Here is a 22,022-nt window from a genome sequence, read left to right as displayed (position 1 = left end):
CAGAGTCATAGAAACATCGACCAGACTGTCCAACCTATGAGAGAAGACGGGGTGTAAGGGGGTAAGAGATCAACCAAAGGACTTGTAGGCATGCATATGAACAAAACCAATGGACTCGGGGGAGTGGGGGGGTGAAGTCATGTGCTGGGGGGTGGGGGTGGCTGGGGAGAGGTCAATGGGGGGAAAAGGAGACTTATGTAATACTTTAAACAATAAAGAATTTAAATTAAAAGAAAATATGGTATAAAAACACACAGATTGGGTGTGGGAGATGAACAGGAACAACAGAAATGAAATAATCTTTCAAAATTGTTGTTCAAGTGAGTACCCTTCAGTCGCTTTTATGAGTTAGCTTATGCAAATTAGCATAGACATCGGCACATTAGTAAGTGTTCAAGGTCTCTTTCCTTGCCTAGTATTCTATCTCTAAGGTGTAGTGCCAAAATGTATCTCGAGTGCATGCACTTCCCTTCTGCTCAGCTATACCCACTATCATCTCTTCATTGGAATTTTAGAATAACCTCATAATTGGACCTCACACACTCCCTCTTACTTTCCGCAGAATAATAGTGAGCATTAAGAACTAAGGCAGATCATCTAAAATACTTAAAAGACCCCCTGTTGTCCTAAAAGTAATAGTCCAGAAAGCACCAACACCATCCTCCATATTCTCACCCCGACTTATCTCGGCTTCCACTTTTGCTCTTCCCAGCGTTCATGATGTTTCCATGGTAATGCCACAATGGACACACAGCTGCATGAACACAACACACAATATTGTTCCTTAGTATAGACATCAAATGTCCTATTACATTAAAGTGTTAATCATATTGCCGTATGAAATAATAATTTACAGATAAGTTTTATGTACAAGGAGACCAAATAAATAAGCAGTGATACCACCCCTGCCATGCACGCACTCTCAAACACACATTTATCCAGTAGTCCAAACTAAATTTTCAGGCCTGTCAAAGCCAAATAAATTACCAGTTATCGCTGCTTTATCAAACCCAACTGACATGGCGAGAATAGAACAGTGAGACAATGTGACTGAAACCAGCCATTGGAAATTGAATATCTGACATTAAAGCAATTATGTAAATTGGTGCCTGGAAATGATTTACATGAGTAGGCTCTCTAGTATGCTTGTCACTAGCCAGATACCAAGTTGACATTTTATTCTGCTGCTACTGAGAACGGGCCAAGAGAACTTCAGCTCAACCACGATGGCTTTGCAAGTAATCATACAATGATGAAAAATTAAAGGAAAGTATTTCCCCTTTCTGAACATGAGTGGTTCCCTTGAGAAGATTTTAAAAAAAAATTTTTTTTGGGTTACTAGCTATACTATACTTAGTAAAACCACTTTATAAGGCATTTGATAAACTAAAAGGCAGTAAATTAAATAGTTAACTGATTAATTGATTTGGGGAGTATCCAAGATGTTGACATTGGTACTTGTAAATGTATCAAATGGTGGTCTAAATGCACCCCCAAAATACAGGACCATTTTGCTATAGCCATGAAGTCAAACAAATTATAGTATTTCAAATTGCTTTCTCTCCCACACAGAGCCTAATGAAACTGACTGGAACCGAACTGGCACTCTTTATCAACATTTCAGAGAATTATAATGATTATTATAAAATGGTACAAGATCATAATCATTTAGGATGTGGACTGAATGCAAGCTCAGAATATAACTTCTTGCCTGTTTATTATTATCATTACTGTGCAATGGCATTTTACCACATTATCTGAAATACGTTCCAAATTTCTTTTGTTTCACATGAGAAATATATATGTCTCATTTTATGAAAAGAAGAAATGTAAGAAAAACAACAAAAAAAAAGCACTCAACAACAGCAGTGTATATATTCTTCTCAAGTATGCATGAAACATACCTTCAAGGTAGATTATACCCTGGGTTATAAAACAAATACTACAGATTTTAAAATATTGAAACTTTACAAGTATATTCTCTAACCATAAAATAATTAAATTAAAAATGAGCAGAAAAAGAACAAGACAATCATCAATCACTTGGAAATTTAAAACATATTTTAAGTAATCAGTATTTCAAAAGGAAGTTTAAGGGAAATTTCAAAATATTTTAAAATGAACAAAAACAAAAATTTTAAAACTGTTTATTTCAAGGAGTTCATATCATGAAATCATTCTAATCTTCTATCAATCAATGCTGGTAAAAGTAAAAAATAAAAGTCCTCAAATCAATCATCTCTAAGCCTTTACCTTAAGAGACTGGGGGGAAAAAAGGAACAAACTAAGGAGTAAATTTCTTACTGTGACCATGGAGTTATCTTTATTTACTTGCTTTTCTATCAACTTTTACTTCTATATTCAGAAACCCTGTTATTAGGCGCATAAAACATTTTGTTTTGTTGTGTCCTCTTGATGACTTGATCTCTTTATCATGAAGTGAACTTCTATGGAAGTGGAGCCTTAAATATAATTTTTGTCAATGAAGAAATTGAGTCTTGTTTGTTTTTCCATTAAAGGTCATCACACAGTTTCCTTTTTTACTTAAAAGTAGGCAGAAGACTGAAATGGCTGTGTTCACTAGTGTTGTTTGCCAAATACTTCTGATGATGTTCCTTCTGGATCCTATAGGATAGCATATCCCTTATGCTATGTGACTAATTCTGACCAATGAACTGTAAGCAGAAAGCATTATGTCATTTTAGAGGCAAACAACTTCATTACCAGTTCGAGACCCATCAGCCTTCTCATTTACCTCTGGCAGAATGACTGACAAGTCAAAATGTTGCTGTTTGCACTGACTACAGTGAGCAGGGAATTTCTTGCCAACCAGTGGTGAACAAGCAGAAGAATTAAAAAAGAGAATATTTGTTGTTTTGAGCCATTGGGATTTGGCATTGGTTATGAGTACAACATAACATCCTTGCTGATATACTTAATATAAGTAGATATGAAAAATCTCAGTAAAACAAAAAATAAAGCCATATGTTAGATACATTTTAAAAAAATGTCCTAAGGATTAAAATATGCAAGTACTTCCAACCAAACATTTTACTCAAATCTTGCAATCCAAGAGTTTGATTTTTTTAAAAATGTGGGTTTTGGCATTGTATTTAAAACTAAATTTCAGCCTTAGACATTGAGGAAAAATGTTTAGGTAATGGTAAGACCAATACAAAGGTCTTAACAACCTCAAATGCAAGTTTGCCTAAATGCCTGCAGTATAAATGTTGACATTGTATTATGAATGATAAAATAATCTTTTAGAGAAAAACATATATATCACAACTATGGCACTTCTCTTATATGTCTGTAATTAAAATGTACTTTAGGCCTATTCCTATTGTTAAAAGAACCACTTATTTTTGTGTGTGTGTGAAACCAATGACATTATAATGATAAATTAGCTATAAAAGGAATGACAGTTAAGTATGTTTAAAATTAGCAATGCTTTTAAACTAAAAATATTTAAAATTTTTCATTTTAATAAATGACAATAGAGAATGTCAGAAAATGTGTATGCATTGTTTTGGGAAAACAGAAGAGTATGAGAAATTTTCTATTGAAGTTTATTTTCATTATTGTCAATGGTTTAGAAGAATGTTTCCAGACTAATCTGTAGGTTTTTTGTCAGCTTTTAAAGTGCCTTCATGATTTGTCATTTCTCTCAAGTAATTTTGTTAAGAATGTAAACTATTTCTTTTGTCTCTCTGATTCATTTAAAATTTGAAGAAGTGGGGGTTTTTTAAATCCATTTAGATAAATTGTTGCTTAACAAAGAGATGTCCTCATCTCTGAGCCATTCTTAAACTCTAAGTTAATTTTATGCAAATGTTTATTTTAAAATAATACAGCAATATTAAATATGATAATTACAGGCATTTTCATTAATATTTTTGTAAACTTAATGCAGCAAATGTTTTGATGTCTGTATTTCCTCTTTGTAATTTTGCTACATATCTGTAACCATAAACATATAAATTGTTCTTTATTTTACTTATTTCTTTAATAGAGTTCCATATCGTTACATTGTCTTCATATTTAACAAACATCCATTCTCAACCTGCCTTGAGATTGAATGTAAAAATGGACAGTTTGCAGGTTCCTAATAAAGCCCTGGATATGCTTCAATATTCCTAGCAATGCTGAGATGCAGCCATCTGGACCACAACTTCCTGGTCCCAATGGCTGAGTTTGGGAGTGATTTCAACATCCTTTAAATGCTAAAATGATGAACTATAATTCAATCAGATTAAACACTGTCACAAAGCTGTTGGTTTTCCTTCGAGTAATCAGATCAGCACCCTCTATTTTTTTTTTTTTTTTTGCCAGAACTATTACAGTTACTGTTCTGCCTGTAGTCTCTGCTGTCTTCAGTGCATTGTCTGCCCTGCTGCCCCCGGGGAACGTGTAAACACAGTTCTGTCTTTCTCATCATTGACAATTGGTGAGGTTCTTCACGCTGACTACAGGCTAATGTCCAAATTCCTTAGAATCATTTTCAAGATCCTGCCTGATCTGTTCTCCACATACAGACCCATCTTTAAAGACGTCCCTGATTCTTTCAGACAAAGTCAGTCATACTTCCTTCCAGCGCTCATTGCCTCTGGGCCATCTGTCATGTCACTCGTCTGATTTGAATCTAATAATCTTATGTATCTGTCCACGGGTCTGTGAATCCCTAAGGGAAGAAACCCTCACCCAGAGACACACAACTCAGTCACTGACATCCTTTGAATCCACCGGAACTCTACAACCTGGGCCCAGGCCACTGACTCCTTTGCAGGACTTGAGCTCCTCAGCCTGGCGCTATTGCTTTTCCCCAAGTTGATGCTGCATGGAGGGGAGTGCTGCACGCAAGAAAGATGGTGTCTGCAGTGTGGGAGAGGCGCTCAGCTCAGGTGCCCTGGTGGCTGCCATTGAGCTCTCTCCCTGGAGCCACACACCTGAGTCTCTCTTCACATGACTCTAGCCTGCTCCACTCTCCCTCCACCAGCACCAGGGTGAGTGCCTGCCAATGAGATTTGGGGCATTGGCCCTTTAAGAGGGTGCCCCAGTTTCTTGCAGACTCTCTCTCCCTGGCATACAGACACCCCTCTGATTTCACAGCCAGTTACAATGTGGGACCTCTTTCTGGTTCTGGTGCTCTGGGCTAGGGAGCCCAGCATGTTGTTGAGATCTTGCTCCTCAGGGCAACTTATGCAGCTGAGATATCCATCCCTCTGGGATCTCAGCTGCTGCCTGGGGGAGGGGGGGGCGGGGCGCAGCCCTATTCCTGTCTCCGCCCTTCCTTTCAGTCTCCACAGGCCGCCTTCTGTAAATCTTGGGTTATACCATTTCTGTTTCAGATAGTCTTTGGTTGGTTATTCAGGTTGGTGGTTCTGTATTTTAGTTGTAATTCCAGTTTGGTCCTGGGAGGAGGTGAGTGTAACTTGCACCTACTCTGCCGCTATCTTGGATCAATCACCTCTCTTTGTTTGGATCTTAATGTAATCTTATTATGTGGTTGTATCAGTGTGTAATAATTGGATATTAAATGTTCATTGATTTCATTTTAATACTGTGTTTTCCCCTGTACAGCCTTATATACTACCTAGCTACTGAAACATACCACAACCCAAACTGATTAAGCATAATTATTAAAGAAGCTGAATTTCCAAAATTTTGTAGGAAATTCATGTAAAGGTTAACCACAATTTTAATGCATAAAGTTTACCCTTCAACCTGGTTGAAAACTTGAAAATATATGCTAAGGAAAAGAAGCTAGATCCAAAAGACTACATATTATAGGAATCAATTTATATGAAATATACAGAATAGGTAAATCCATAGAGACAGAAAGCAGGTTGGTGGTTGCCAGGAACTGGTGGGAGGGGAGAATGGAGAGAGTAATGGATATGGGGTTTCCTTTGGGAGTGATGAAATGTTCTGGATTTTGGTGATGGTTGCATAACATTGTGAATTTACTAAATGTCACTAATGCTACATTTTATGTTACATGTATTTAACCACAAAAAAATATGTTATTACTTAGTAAGCAGTCAATAAGTATTAGTTATCACTACCTAAAAAAATTACCCTTATTACTATATTTTTAAGTTCACAAGAACACATTTTAATGCAATTCTTACCTAATATTTGAGGATACAAAAGAGGATAAATAATTATTTTATTATGAATGATTGTGAGCCCTGGCTGGTGTGGCTCAGTTGGTTGGGCATAATCCTATGTACTGAGGGGTTGCCAGTTCAATTACTAGTCAGGGCACATGCCCAAGTTGTGAGCTTGACCCCAGGTGGGGGTTGGGCAGGAGGCAACCACTTGATGTTTCACTCTCACACATCAGTTTTTTTCTCTATTCCTCTTCCTTTCTCTCTCTAAAAATCAATAAAATTCTTTTAAAAAAAAAAAGAATGAGTGAGAAGAGGGATTAATAATGGATTCCATGAATAAGCAGAGTAACTGTTACGATGTACAAGCTCTGGCTGGTATTAGACAAGGTCTAGTTTTCAATTCTATCTGATAACATATATGTAAATAGCAATATGTAATATATTATAGTTTTGTATTTGACCTAGCTTTTTTGTTTCTTTATTATCTCCAGTTGTAAGCACAAGATGTACCTGGAAATACTGCCAAACACCAGCATCATTATCCCATTTCATAATGAAGGTTGGACTTCCCTCCTGCGTACCATACACAGTATAATTAACAGAACCCCGGAGAGTCTGATAGCAGAAATCATTCTAGTAGATGACTTCAGTGATAGAGGTAAGAGACAGTTTCAATATTTTATCTGATTCCATTATTCACCTAGACAAACATCATAGGCTTAAAACAGACAGAAGGTTATTGTAATGTTTCTTTTTGATTCTCTCTGAAAAATGATTTCGAAGTTTTGTCTATGTTGTGATTTCATAAAATGTTGGCCAAATGCAAAATAAACAGAATGAGAAATTATTGTTATCTTTTGGGGAAGTAGAAAAAATCTGCATGATGTTCCTGTTGTAAATTAGACAGGTGTTGGCAAATGTCTCAAATTTTACTTTCAGCTTCAGGACAAACACTGCAAAATATGTCATGGTGAGTACTTATGAATAGTGAAATATTTCAGTAAAACTACAAAATCTGTTTCTGTTTCTGAAGATTATCTACTCTATTATTTACAAGTATGATACATTCTCCAGGTTATGCTTATGTTACTTCATAAATACTAAAAATTATAGTGAGACACAAATATTTTACTTGGCAATTCTAACTATTTTGTCATACCTGAAAAATAATAAAACAAATCTGGCATAACAGTGTATTAGCAAATTTGACATAAGTTTTAATAATTTAGCATTCTGATAAACAATTGGTTTTATAAGATGGGGGATAAAATATAGAAAGTTTCCTGAGATTAGGCTTTCACAATTATATTTGGTCTAAATGAGGAGGAAGTAGTTGATACTGCAGAGAAAACAAATTTTATCTTTATCTTTCTTGCTGGTGTGAGTGAAGAGGAGGAAAACTTTCCTAATGATATTCATCTATTTGAGGGTATAATTTTCTACCTTATTGCATGAAAGAGCTCTGCTTAAAATGCTGTACATCTGTAAGAGAGAATGATAGTAAAATAGTTTGATTGCATATTATTCTTATGCCTCACAAGAGAATACATCTTGAAATCATATGGGTTAATTGAAGTTTTGAAATTTTATTTGCATCAAAAACCACCATTTTCTTCATAGTATTCAAAAATTCTGTAAATGTAAAACTGCTTAGCATGTTAGTTTTCAGGTTTCTTTAAGAGAATTCTAGTCTTCAGTGATTCACTTCAAATACTGATTCAGGATCTGCCTAATATTAATATTGGTATGACAAAAATAAGGTTGTCTAACATCATTCCATTAAAATAGTAAACTACCAACTTGGTGATTTATGCTGATTTTAAAGCAGCTTTTGCCTTGCCTTGCTTTGAAAGATGTGCACTCAGTATTACCTAGGAGCATAACCCAGTATCTAAACTTGAAATTTATTATTTAAAATTTTATTTATGTAACATTGATTTCTTTTTTATTCTAATTGAGGCTATTTATTTCAAAACAGTCATTCTTATCTCAGACTAAAAATAGGCATTTAATGTGTGAAAGCTAAAACTTGGCTTTTCTATAAAGGAATGAACAAGAGAACAGAGATCTCAGACTGCACACACCAAATAACTGGTCTTTTTGGGTTGACTGGTACTAAGAGAAATCAGACGGTGTGTGTGTGTGGAGAATTTTCTACATAATTAACTTGGTCTTGGTAAACTATTTATTACAGCAGAATTTTGACCTGGAGGTGACATAGTAGGAAACACTTGGTAATAGAAAATTGTGGTTTGTACAACATTTTTTGCTGAATATTTTTCAGATGTATTCTTTTTTTAATTGAAAGTCTTTAAAGAGGTAGAAAATAGTGGCATCTACATTTAGATTGACTTCAAATAACTGTCATCTTCTGTACAGTAGTAATTCTGATGGACTATCCTGCATGTAATGTTACCTGGGAAGTGAGTTCCAGAAGATTTCAGTGTAATTACTGTTAGTAAAGTAACAGAAAAAGGATTATTTGGGATACTAATGGTGATTTTGACTTTCCTATCAAACATTTAAAATAATAATAATAATGCCCAAACCGGTTTGGCGCAGTGGATAGAGCGTCAGCCTGCGGACTGAAAGGTCCCAGGTTTGATTCCAGTCAAGGGCATGTACCTTGGTTGCGGGCACATCCCCAGTAGGGGGTGTGCAGGAGGCAGCTGATCGACGTTTCTCTCTCATCGATGTTTCTAACTTTCTATCCCTCTCCCTTCCTCTCTGTAAAAAAATCAATAAAATATATTAAAAAAAATAATAATAATGCTTTGGTAAATCATAGATACTCTAGTCCTATGAACTCACAAGTTGAAAGTATTGCTTTATGATCATTAAATGTTCAAAGCGTTAAATTATTTGCATATTGCATTTCATTATATGAATGTGTCAATATGTGTAAAAGTAAACTTTGAAAGAAATATTTTATGAAAGTACTTCTGTTATCTTTTAGAATACATTGTAATTCCAAAGTTGCATGGATTAGGAGAGACTCTTCGAAATTTATATCTCAGATTACAAAATCTCAACTGATAAAATATTAGGATTTAGATAGACCTAAAAGATACCACCCTGCTTTCTGAATAATTGGAAATATAAAACATTAACAAACACAGCTTAGAATCTCATCACCAATTATTATGACACTGGATAAACTAACTTCCCTAAGTCTCAGACTTTTTTTTTTTATCAACATAGGGATAAGTAACTCTCTAGTTATGTAAAGAGCTCCACATGGAAAGGTTTTGATGGAGAGCTGTCTTGGATGGTTGAGTGAACTATGCACTACACAGGAGAGTAGTTGTTCTCAATTACTGATTTCTACTCTACCAAATACTTACCTGCTACTATAATATAGATATTCTCCATACTGAGGAGATCCTCTCAGTTTATCAGATCTAGTCCACAATAATTTATCTATCCATGCATCCCCCTATCTACCTATTATATCCAGATGCAACAGCGTCAGAGGGCATGTGGTGACAAATTTTGGTACTGTGCACCATGTTGGAAAAATCAGAACTACATTAACATTTTAAAAATATCTACATTTATAAATTGTTAATTTACTACATATTTTAAAGAAAAATTAAATTCTAGACTTTCATCAAAAGGAGAATAAGTAGAACCCACCTAAAATTATATGAGTGGTCTTACATGAGTGGTGATCAAAATTCCTTATAAGATTATATTCACTCTTAGAAGGAAACTATCCCATGGCATCTCTTTTTACAGGGCCTCTAAGAGATGTTTTTCTGTTCCTTTTAATTTTGATATTACATATAGCAGGCGTCCTCAAACTACGGCCCGCGGGCCACATGCGGGTGTTTTTGCCATTTTGTTTTTTTACTTCAAAATAAGATATGTGCAGTGTGCATAGGAATTTGTTCATAGTTTTTTTTAAACTATAGTCCGGCCCTTCAACGGTCTGAGGGACAATGAACTGGCCCCCTGTTTAAAAAGTTTGAGGACCCCTGACCTATAGCCATGAAGTTAAAAGTTATTCTATTTTATATTATAAAGTATGTTTATACTTTTTTGTGACAACACAGAAATCATAAGCTTCTAATATATAAATTTATATTTTATATTTATTTTTAGAAATATATTCCAATTCCAAGACCACATTATTAGAAGTTCAGTATGCATCCAATATCTTTGCACTATAGCTCTCCTGGTTATTCTGAAATATTTTTTGGCCAAGGGCAATAAAAGTTTGATAAGATTTAATCAGATATTGCTGCCTTATTGTTTATGTCCTCCAGGTCAATAGAGTAGCTATACATGCAAAAACCAAACAAAACACACACACACACACACACACACACACACACACAATAAATAAAAGGAAAGTAAACATATTAGCCATATTAATAACATAAGGTTAATATCACTTGGAATTGCTAGTTCCAAAAATGTAAGCAATATAGTGATTGGAAAATTCTGGAGTAGTTGCTTTCATAACAACAGAGAAAGAAAATACTATAATAATTTATAATTACTGAATAATTATGAACATTGCAAAGTGATTTTTAAAAATCTACTTGAAGAAGTTTGACCCAGTTATCAAAATGATTTAAAAAAAGTGAGTATCCCATCTAGTAGTCTCAGTTTAGATATTCTTCCTTGAGCAAGCTTGGTAAACCGAATATTGTTTTAGGCTCAGGACATAAGGCTACTGTCGATAACAACACGAAGGTACATGCCTGCAGGTAAGTTTTCAACAATAGCACTATGTTTTTGCTATCCGAAGCTTACCAAAGTGAGTGAATGTGATTATATATTTTTTTTAGTAAGCTCTCAGAAATACATTTAACAACTTAACTTTGGGGCCTATAACAAGGCTTCGTGATGACTTTAAAGCAGGACTAATCCTGGGCTTATCTCCCAATTCCAGGCAACCTTAACAGCATCCACATGGAAAATGTTGAAGTGTGTGAAATAAGCTGGGGCTTAACCTCAGAGATAGGATATATTTGAACCTGACAATTCTCTAAACTCAGTTTGCTTAGATGAATGCAAGTTTAAATTGTGGATAGTACAGGCAAGCTGCTGACACACTTTCCTAAATGCCAGTATGGAAGTCCTGCTGCGCATTGGCTGTACTCACACACGTTCAGACTCACTCACTCGCTATTGCCCCTGCTGGTTTCAAACGTCCTCATCGGGAAAGGTAGGTAGTTGAGTTTCATAAAGACCTGATATGCTCTACGTACTAGTTAGAGGGAAAATCATAGACTTGAAACTATCCTATAGTCTAGCAAAGCCAGCCACTAAAAAAATTCCAGTGTACTTTTCTGCACATAGCATGTCTGGTTGCTGCCCAAAGTGTGCTCCCCAGGCCAGCAGCATCACATTGAAGCTGAGAAGAAATGCAGACTCTCAGGCCCTATCCAGATCAGAAGCTGCATTTTAATATTATCTTTATGTAATTTTTATGCTAATGAGAGTTTCAAATTAACTGTCATATGTTTCAAATTGGGATTTTATGATTCAGTGTGTAATATGGGTACATAAACAGCATAGTTTCAAAAAAACTGTTTCTTATATATATTGTGATGAAATGTTTGTATTTCTTCTCATTGTTTAGTATATAATGCATATTGTACTTATAGATCTGTAAAGGAAAGGTTGAGATAGAATGTTATGCATTATTTTGCATTTATTATTACATTTCTTTGATAGGATTTGGCATTTTCACAAATTTGAGACATTTGCTCTGCTTTCGTATGAGCTCATTTGATAGTATTTTATGTTCAGTCTCACTTTACTGCCATTATTTCCTCCTTGGACATTTTTCCTTCTTTGTTATACAAATGCCTTTTAACATTTTATAGATATACTTTGCTTTGGAATCATTCAATAATTTTTATGCCAAGAACATATATATATATATATATATATATATATATATATATATATATATGTGTGTGTGTGTGTGTGTGTATGTGTGTTGTGTGTGTATACATATATATATGTGTGTGTGTGTGTGTGTGTGTACATATATAATATACATATATAATAAAGACAGTGTTTATTAAAATACATTTCATTTTCAAAACTGATCTAAAGCTGTTAAAGTATGTATATATTTTTGGGGGACACCGTGTGTGTGTGTGTGTATGTTTGTGTGTGTGTGTGTGTGTGTGTGTGTGTGTGTGTGAAAACAGTTTCCTTAAAGATCCATATTACCATAAAAATCATAGAGTCTTCACATGGTTGAGTGTTTATACATTTTTTAAATAGTAGAAATCTTTTAAATCAATTTCCAAATGAACTGAGCCTTGAATTTCAGGTCCCATTTTACTCAAATAGTCTCTGAGTATACATTAAGGAAAGTTTCAATAAGCAGACAAATCAGTTAGCACGAGTTTTACAGCTTTCCAGAGTTGGAAGATATCATCAGTGTGAGAAGGCTGTAAAACAGAAGAAGAATGGTAGTGCATTTTTATTTTATATGATGAAATACTAACACTAAAGTGCATATAAAGATTCTGAGATGACAGTCAACAAAAATGCTTTAGTGCTGGTATTCCATCAGATACTCCACTAGACTATGAGACAAGCAATTTTTATGTCTCAGATTTATTGAGAGCTAGTCACTGTAAATGAATCTTGGGGTTGCTTCGATTTCATATATTTTAAATTGTAAAAATGTTTTAATTTAAAATCAAAAGATAATCATAAATATTAATAGGTAGTACAAACTAAGAAACTATAACTGTGTACGTTTCTGTTTAGAAATTCAGCATCATTTGCCAAAGAATTGAAAGAAAGCTGCTGTGTTTTTCTGACGATAAATGTGTATATCGTGTTGCACAGCGGTCAAATGGATAGTTTTAATAAAATAGCTGTGTTGTACCAATTAGTTGAGCATTTGTGGTTAAAAGGGAGTCTAAGACATAGAGTGGTACTATTTCCAAGGGTCATAAATATGAATGTAAAAGAGTATGAGTTCTCAAGGTCACAGGGAAATGAACCTACTTCCCAGAGTAAGTTTGGGAAGTTACAAAATTAACTAATAAAAAGTCTCCTTGCATTTATAAAATATGAGTAATTAGCCATCAGTGACAGAATATGCATTGAGTAGAATTTTTCTCAGAAGGCAAAGCACTTTTGGATTTCTCCCTCCGGTTTTAAATTAAAAATGTAATCTCACATGATGTAGATGTCTACATAAAAGAATTTATCTGGTGATAATCTTGAGAGTTTTGTATCCTTAATGAGCTTTCCCTTTGCATGAATGTTTGGAATAGCATTTTGTTATATCTGTTTCTTCCTACAGAGCAAATGTGTATAATCTCTCGTTTTCAAGACTGTTACTGAGGGTTACACACACACACTTGCAGTTCTCATAATTAATACTGGAATGCTTTATTCATTCTAGTAGAAACATATTTTGAATAAGTGCTTATTTTAAAGATTAGAATAAATGATCTTGAGATACTTTAAAAGTATATGTATTCCTTTTTTTTTTTTTAATCCTCACACAAAGATATATTTGCATTGATTTTTAGAGAGAGTGGAAGAGAGAGGGAAAGACAGAGAGAAACATCGGTGTCAGAGAAACACATGGATTGGTTGCCTCCTGCAAGTGCCCTGACCAGGGCCCAGGCCAGGGAGGAGCCTGCAACTGAGGTATGTGCCCTTGACTGGAATCAAACCCGGGTCTCTTTGGTAAGCAGGCCGACGCTCGGTCCATTGAGCCAAACTGGCTAGGGCAGGGTATATGTATTCTTAACAGATTGTTTTATAAATTAGCCTTTATATTTATAACACTGGCACTGGTAGGTTCAGAGCATTGCTAATGATTCTTATGGGAATTATAGTCTTCTGTCTTCTAAGGAAAGCAATAGCATATCTAAATTTGATGAAATTAAGTTTCAGTTAAGATTCAGTAAGATTTATCTTGAATTTGCAAAGATACATGTGTTGCAACTTCAATGCAAATAGACATTTTTATGAAGTTAGATTTAACAAAAACTATTTTAAACTGTTCTAATGTAGAATATGAGTTTGTAGTTTGAGAGAATGAAGTCACCAGAATGAATGGTTTCTAGGCTAATTTTCAACTCAAAAGTAAGTATTTTGGAAAATGTATACTAGGATGAAGAGGCAAAACCTAAGTTCCTAGGTTGAATGTATGTTAGATATTACATATAATATTAGACCAAAGTTCACAGTTGAAAAAATTTGCTTTCTTTTGCTTTATCATTTAAAAATGTTTTGTGTACTTAAGGGAATGAAGTCAACACATTAAAACATACCATTCCTTTATTGTGAGTTGTCCTTTTAAAATGCCCATATAAAGTAGTCTATTTGGGCGTTATAAATATTTATATTTGCTCTTTGAGTTATTATTAAAGTTTTTTCCAATAACTTTATTTTGAAGAGATGGTGAATCTCATCTTATTGTCATTTTTTGACTAGTATATTACTCTTTTGCAGTTCATTTCTCTTCTTCAATATTAGTTTGAAGCATCTGAGGTTGTTACTTTTTTACATTAAATGACTGACAATATATGCTAGTTTCATATGTCCTTTCTTCATAACAAGCATCATTAAACCTACTTATGTTTGGGTAGAACAATGACTTAGGGCTAATGTGTTAAATTAGTTCTTTTAAAGATTTAGCAGGCCCTAGCTGGTTTGGCTCAGTGGATAGAGTGTTGGCCTGCGTACTGAAGAGTCCCAGGTTTGATTCTAATCAAGAGCACATGCCCAGGTTGCAGGCTCGATCCCCAGTGGGCGGCATGCAGGAGGCAGCCGATCAATGATTCTCTCTCATTATTGATGTTTCTATCTCTCCCTCCCTTCCTCTCTGAAATCAATAAAAATATATTAAAAAAATAAAGATTTAGTAGGGAAGCCCTCTCATCAGGTGATGGACAAGCTGACCTGGCTTTCCAATTGCTATTTCTGAAGGAAACTTTCAGGTGGTTGACTTAATATGGGTTTGGCATAGAATGGGGCTGATTCTTTTCAAAGCAAAACTGTTACAGTTCACCAATGCCACAAAGGCATGACTTACTCAAGAAAAAGAAATTGTGCAATTTATTTTATGGCAGATTAAATTCCATTTAGTTTCCTTGCAGACAGCTGTTTTGAGTAGGGTGTCACTTGTATGAAACCATTTTATGGATTTGGGCTTCAGATCTCGGGCAGGCATAGCTTTCAGAGATAAAATAAAAGGTTATGTTTTATGCATATTACTCTTGTCAGCAAACCTCAGCTGGTGAGCATTAATAATACAGTGTTCAGTATTTCAAGCAGCTCTTTTTGATGTCTAAATATCCATCTGATCTTGATTTTCAAAAAATGATTTCATTGACACAATGCAAAAACACACAAATATTTCCTCCTATATACTGAATTATAACACTTAGAAAATTAACAGTCTCTCATCAGTCAAGATTTTTGATAAGCTGTTTTCAACATCAAATGTTTTTGTGTTAATGAAACACATTTTAATTAAATTATTCTATTAAGAATGAACAAGTTTACGTCCACTGAGTAACAATTCCCCAGTAGAATGATGGTATCTTTGAGATGAAGGAATTTGTAGATGACGTGGTACATTTGTAACATTTTATAGATGAGTAAATGGAGACTCAGAAAGATAACACACTAGGACAATTTTACAGGCTTAGATATATGTTAGCTTAAACTAAAATGTACAGTTTTTTATCCTGAGCTCTGTCTAATTCTGAGAAACTTGAACCATTCTGATAACTATCTTGAATGTAATTAAACTATACTATAAATATATAGACATTCTAATAATGGAATCTAACTTATTGCCCACTTTTTGCCTTGGGATCAGGGTTGTAATAGAAACTATCATTTCACTTTGTACACACAAGTCTTGGAGTGGAGGATTCGTGAGAATTATAATGACCTGAACACACAAATTCGAGTATCTATAAGGCCCTGCCAGGACTGCAGGGGGCCAGTCCTCCTAGGGAAAACAGTATTTCTAACATCCCGAAAGGCTCACACAGCCATAAAACGGGTTCTAAAACATAGTTAAGTGTGTTTTATGTAGCTTTATACAGGCTTATGTAAAGTAGAATTTATTGAGATAAGTGAATGGATTTTAGGCTAGCCCCGTGCAGGTCATCTGATTCTGTCCTTATTCTAGATGTATCATTCCAGAGTTAGGCAGCCTAATAAGGCTGCTTCATTTCACAGAAGCCAAGGCATTTTATAGATTGCCCAGGGCCACTCTGGTGCAAAATGTCCCTAGAAGGTGAGAGTAATTCTGGAACAGAGAGAAGTTGGACTAGGAATAAAGGGGTGAGTGACTGACTGAACACCCAGCATTGGGTTGTATACTAATTAGATACATATCCTTTATTTTTTTTTATTTTTTTCCGCCTTTTTCCCTAAAACCCTGATAAAGAATTCTATATGAAATATATACTGAATGGCCAGATTATTATGACCACCCCATCAGTACTTCGTTGGGCCACCTTTTGCCTTCAGTACTGCAGCGATTCTTCTTGGCATTGACTCCACGAGATGTTGAAAGGTGATGCGAGGAATCTGACACCATGCCTGAGGAATAGCACTGTCCAGTTCTGTGAGATTTGATGGTTGTGGAACCAGCTGCCTGATGGCTCTTTTAACTTAGTTCCACAAATGCTCAATTGGATTGAGATCTGGTGATTGTGGGGGCCACCTAAGCAAGGTAAAGTCTCCCTCATGTTCTTGAAACCACTCCTGCACAATACGAGCACCGTGACATGGCGCATTGTCTTATTGGAAGAAGCCATCTCCATTGGGATATGCCATCAACATGATAGGATGAACTTGATCAGCAACAATACTTACATATATTGTGCTATTCAGACGTTGTTCCACATGAATTAAAGGGCCCAAACCATGCCAGGAAAACATGCCACAAACCATAACACTGCCCCCACCAGCTCGAAGGATTTTACTCATGCATGTGGGGTGCATGCTTTCATGCTGTTTCTGCGAAATTCTCACTCTGCCATCTGCATGATGCAACTGGAAACGTGATTCAGCGGACCACATGACTTTTTTCCAATGCTCAATTGTCCAATCCTTGTGTTCCTGTGTGAATTAGAGACGTTTTATCTTGGTAACTGCAGACGGCAAAGGTGTTCGAACAGGCCTTCGGCTTCCATATCCCATACGATGCAGTGTACGGCTAATATGCCTACAAATGTCAGGTGGTCATAATAATCTGGCCACTCAGTGTATATTTACAAACTGCTTGGGGGTCTAAACCATTGCAACATGCTACGAGAAATTGCAAGATTTATTTTAACCATAAATAATTTTCATTTCACAATGATAGAGGTAACTTCCCCAAACTAGAGTCAGATAAATAGTGTCTACATATACAGAAAGGCAAATTTCAGCTTGCAAAGTTTAATGCGCTTATTTTGATCTTTGGAAAAATTTTAAAGTAAATTACATCAATTTTTTCTAAGTAATAAAAGCATTAAATGCTATGATTCAGTACAGGTTTGTTAAATTTTAATAAAACACTATCATACAGAGACTTACAAGCTCAGATTCCCTTGGAACTGGGGCTTCCTATCCCAGCAGTAGTGGCCTTGATGTAATGTCCCACAAGACCCAGTGTAACCAACTGGCCCTGGGATCCCTGGCCACTCCTAAAGCATCTGAGATTCCTCCAGATTGCATGGCAACAAGCAGCCCATATCTGCACCTACGGACCAAACCACTTTGTCACACTTCTCCATGAAAGGTGACATATGAGTGGGTAGAGGTATCTCTATTGAAATAAAGTCCAAATGTGCTCTGGCAAGATGACTCTCAGTGGTATGGTAAGCTACTGAGAATCCCTAAACAATTTTTTTTGCTGGTTGTTGTCAAATACATTTTTTCTTTACTCAAAATCCCGATACATCAGTATGAAGCCCTGAAGAAAGCCAAATGGCATGACAATCCTGATGACATACCTAAGATCATAGGTGACACGGCCGTCGTCTATAACCACATAGGTCCCTCATTGCAAAAGGATTTATAACTCAAAAGGAGAAGTCACACTGATGGGCAAAGAGTCAGAAAGGTATAATCCCCAAGATCCATGTCTAGATGGAAATATCTGCAGCTTCTAAGCAGCAGGCAATAAGCCCAAATAGATTGAAAGCTATCAGCTCATGGATGATGTATACATCCTTACGTGTGCACTCTCTTGGTATGGGGATGCTTTCTCGTAGCTGGTGTGTGGTGCCAATAAATAAGACCCACTGAATGATGGCTGTCTCCATGTTACTCATAGGGTATCTAGGAAACTACATTTCCTACAGTGACATGACAGATTCCAAAAGTATCTTGTAGTTCTCTGCCCACTTTCTAATTTTTAGGGCACAGATGACTTGTTCCTCCAAATCAATAGCATAATTACTGAGTGGTAGCTAAGTCCACTGTTACTAGGGATCAGGGAATTGATGATTGGTTCCCAGAATTGAATCATCAGCACAGGAGACTCCTGGGGGACACTTACTTAGGACAGGAAGAGTGAAATTGGGGTGGGGGGGGTGGGGAGAACTACTGCACCTGACTGAGTAACCTACTCCAGAAGGTTGGTGGTTTGAACTGTTTTGTGATTGAACTGCTCTTGGTACAAATTACATGATCTTGCTGGCAGGTAGAATTTGGAGGAAAATAGTGATGGGCACTTTCAATGGTGATATAATTCTGCAGTATATGACTGACATCCAGAGGGAAAATCTAATGTGTAAAATAATGCAATCCAAATTCAGGTATCCAAGATTAAAACAGCGTGCAGGCCAGAGACAATTACTTTCAAGCCCTGTATAGAAGCTTGCATTTGTTTTCTTTAGCTTGTTCATGAATTTTCTTCCTTCATCTCTCCCTGTAATTGAAAGGCATGAACACAATCTGTGGTTTAATGTATTGATACCTGATATTTAGGCTAGTGTGTAAAATAGTCCCACAAGTACATGTATCATGCCAAACGTATGTTTCAAGTTTCAGAAGTATTGCCAGTTAACATAGCTAAACTTTGTTTTTACCTATTTCAGAATTCAGAAGGGTAATTTTTTTGTTTTAACTTTAGGGAAAATTCTCTTAGTCTATACTGTAAAATAGTTCATATTTTATGGCAAACTCACAGCCACGAGGTTGATATTGTTCTGATGATTTGGTATGGTAAAGGCTCTTTTCTGGTGAGAGAAATCATTGAAGCATCACTGGTAAGAGATACAGCAAATCTTTTCAAATTCTTCAAGGCACTTTTCATTTTAGGGTCAGAGGAGATCTACAAGGGAGCTGAAATCCAATGTGCATAGTGAAATGGTTGCCACAGTACCTCACATTGCTGCTGGGCTTCAGACATGCTAGGTCTTAGAAAATGCTTCTAGGTTAGAGTTCTGTAGTTGGCCTGGAAATTGAACCGAGGATGGAGCTTTTGCCAAGACAATGAATGATAAATAATATCAGCATGTTCTTCTCTTCCATTCATTTTAGTGTCTGCAAATATAGTACATTTTCTTATTTTATCAACAGTGAGACAAAAAGGTAGAAAATGGGACAGGGTGTTTAAGAAAGGGACCCTGGCTGATGCTACACTCTAATCACCAAGTAAACATATCAGCAGGTGACTCTGCCTTTCCTCATCTGCCATGAGTGGAGGGGGTGCATAGATTATGAATCCTAGCTTTACCTATACTCACTGTGTCACCATGAACAAGTTATGTATCTCACTTACCAACTACTCATTGGGAAATTGGGTTCTTACATATAGAGCAATTAGAACTTAGCCTGGTACAAAGTAAGCACTCAATGAATTGTGACCATTATTGTTAAGGATATAACAAGCTGGAATTGAACTAGATGACCTCTCATTCTATCTCCAACAACTTTGAGTACAGAATAACATCTAAGCTTTATAGGATATAAAAAGTATTAAACAAATAACTGCTTCTTTCTTTAAAGACTATCACCTTTCAATAGTTGCAGCACAGTGGTAGGGGGACCCCTTATACATTTACTAGAGGCCCGTTGCACGAAGATTTGTGCAATAGGCCTTTCTTCCCCTGGCTGCCAGCACTGGTTTTCCTCTGGCACCCAGGACCCAGGCCTTTGCTCCGGCTGCAGCGGAGAAGCCAAGCCTCTTCAGTCTTCAGTCTTCACTTCATGCCTGCGTATACAAATTAACCCGCCATCTTTGTTGGGTTAATTTGTATACTCAGTCCTGATTGGCTGGTGGGTGTTGTGGAGTTATGGTCAATTTGCATATTTCTCTTTAATTAGTGTAGATAAAGGGCAAACACACTATACTCAGAGACATCTGGCATCCCTGCGATTTCATCAATTCCTTTTGAACTTGTAAAGGCTACTTGTAATTCTGAGTGTTATAGAACCCAGTGAGCTCTTTATATGAGGATTTCATAATTAATCTAGTAGTTTAAACAATTAATTCATATCTTAACCTATTTATTTTCACTAACTAGGTAATCTTATTTAGGGAATAAAATATTTTATTTAATTTATCTATTTATAATAATAAAAGTGTAATATGCTAATTAGACCAGACGGCCAAATGACCTTCTGAATGACCTTCCGGGGGACCTTCTAGACAAAGCTGGGGCTGCTGCGAGGGCCGAGGTGGCAGCTCGGAGCCCCTTGCATGAATTTTGTGTATCGGGTCTCTAGTGTGATCATAATTCAGTATTAGACCTCTCTGTTTCATTTGACATTGCTTGTATCACTCCTTTTTCAGGGCATGATTTTACAATCTTTCTCTGGCTTTTCATAGACTTCTTTTCCTCTTCGTTATCCTTGAACATTGGTGTTTCTCAGAGCTGCACTCACCACCCACAGCTCATGTTATTGTGTGCACTATCTTTGAGTGACCAGTTCCTACTTTCTATACAATTAAACTCTTCTCTTGCTTCTGACCCAAACATTCATCAAACTACTGGACTTCTGGGCTTAAATGACCCCACAGATATTTCAAACTTAATGTGCCAAAATTCCTCAATTTTAACTACTCTTCCTCCTAATTTCACTCCCACTTTTTAAAAGATACATTTTTATTGATTTCAGAGTGGAAGGGAGAGGAAGAGATAGAAACATCAATGATGAGGGAGAATCATCAGTAGGCTGTCTCCTGCATGCCCCCCACTGAGGCATGCAACCCAGGCATGTGCCCTGACCAGGAATTGAACCATGACCTCCTGGTTCAGATCATAGATCAACACTCAACCACTGAGTCACACCGGCTGGGCTCACTTCCACTTTTGATAACATCATCATTCATCCAAACTATAGATTCCTGAGAATTGTCCCCTGTTATTTCTTTCCTAACATCGCACACCCAGTGAATGAGCAGATCTTGCCAAATGTAGTTCCTGAGGACTTTCTAAGTCATCCCCATTTGAAGCTCCATTCTACAGTGGATTCAAATAAATTAATTCATTAGTTTCTCTGCCCCAAGTTATGTTCCACAGAAATCCATCACTTATTATCAAACTGATCTTTGTAACAAGCAGATAATTGTCCAAATTATCTCTCTTGTCAAAACTTTCCTTTGGCTTCTGGAGGCCTAAATAAATCCCCATCCTTAGTGTGGCAAACAAAGCCCCTCAAGAGGCCCTTAATTAGCTCCCTAGATCACCTTTCTCTATATTCCACCTTGCAATTTTTGTCATTGCAAAACCAAGATGACAAGTTTTCCTTCAACGCACAATATATTTATCCATCCTGTGTATTTCAAATCCTGTTTTCTCTACCTGAAACATATCTCCATAACACTTCTTTCTTTCTGTGCCCTTTATTCTAACTAATCTTTTAAGACTAATAGAACACCATAAGTTCACTTTCCTTTGAAACCCTCCCATGTCAGCTTATGCCACTTACTGACTGTAAGGCCTTGAAGAG

At 36.1% G+C, this 22,022-nt stretch overlaps 1 protein-coding gene across 1 annotated transcript in view; it reads left to right on the top strand.

Annotated features, from left to right (window-relative positions):
• GALNTL6 (polypeptide N-acetylgalactosaminyltransferase like 6) overlaps positions 1-22,022 on the top strand; it is a gene marked incomplete at both ends in the record, with an annotated part of 964,759 nt that overhangs the window by 391,525 nt on the left and 551,212 nt on the right. The window contains one exon of the mRNA XM_079773123.1: positions 6,605-6,771. Within this exon, the coding sequence (XP_079629249.1) occupies positions 6,605-6,771 (167 nt within the window). The remainder of the gene's footprint in view (positions 1-6,604; positions 6,772-22,022) is intronic.

This window comes from Cnephaeus nilssonii, assembly GCF_951640355.1.
Source record: "Cnephaeus nilssonii genome assembly, chromosome: 5".
Lineage (NCBI taxonomy): Eukaryota > Metazoa > Chordata > Mammalia > Chiroptera > Vespertilionidae > Cnephaeus > Cnephaeus nilssonii.
This window is presented reverse-complemented; position numbering and strand designations above follow the sequence as displayed.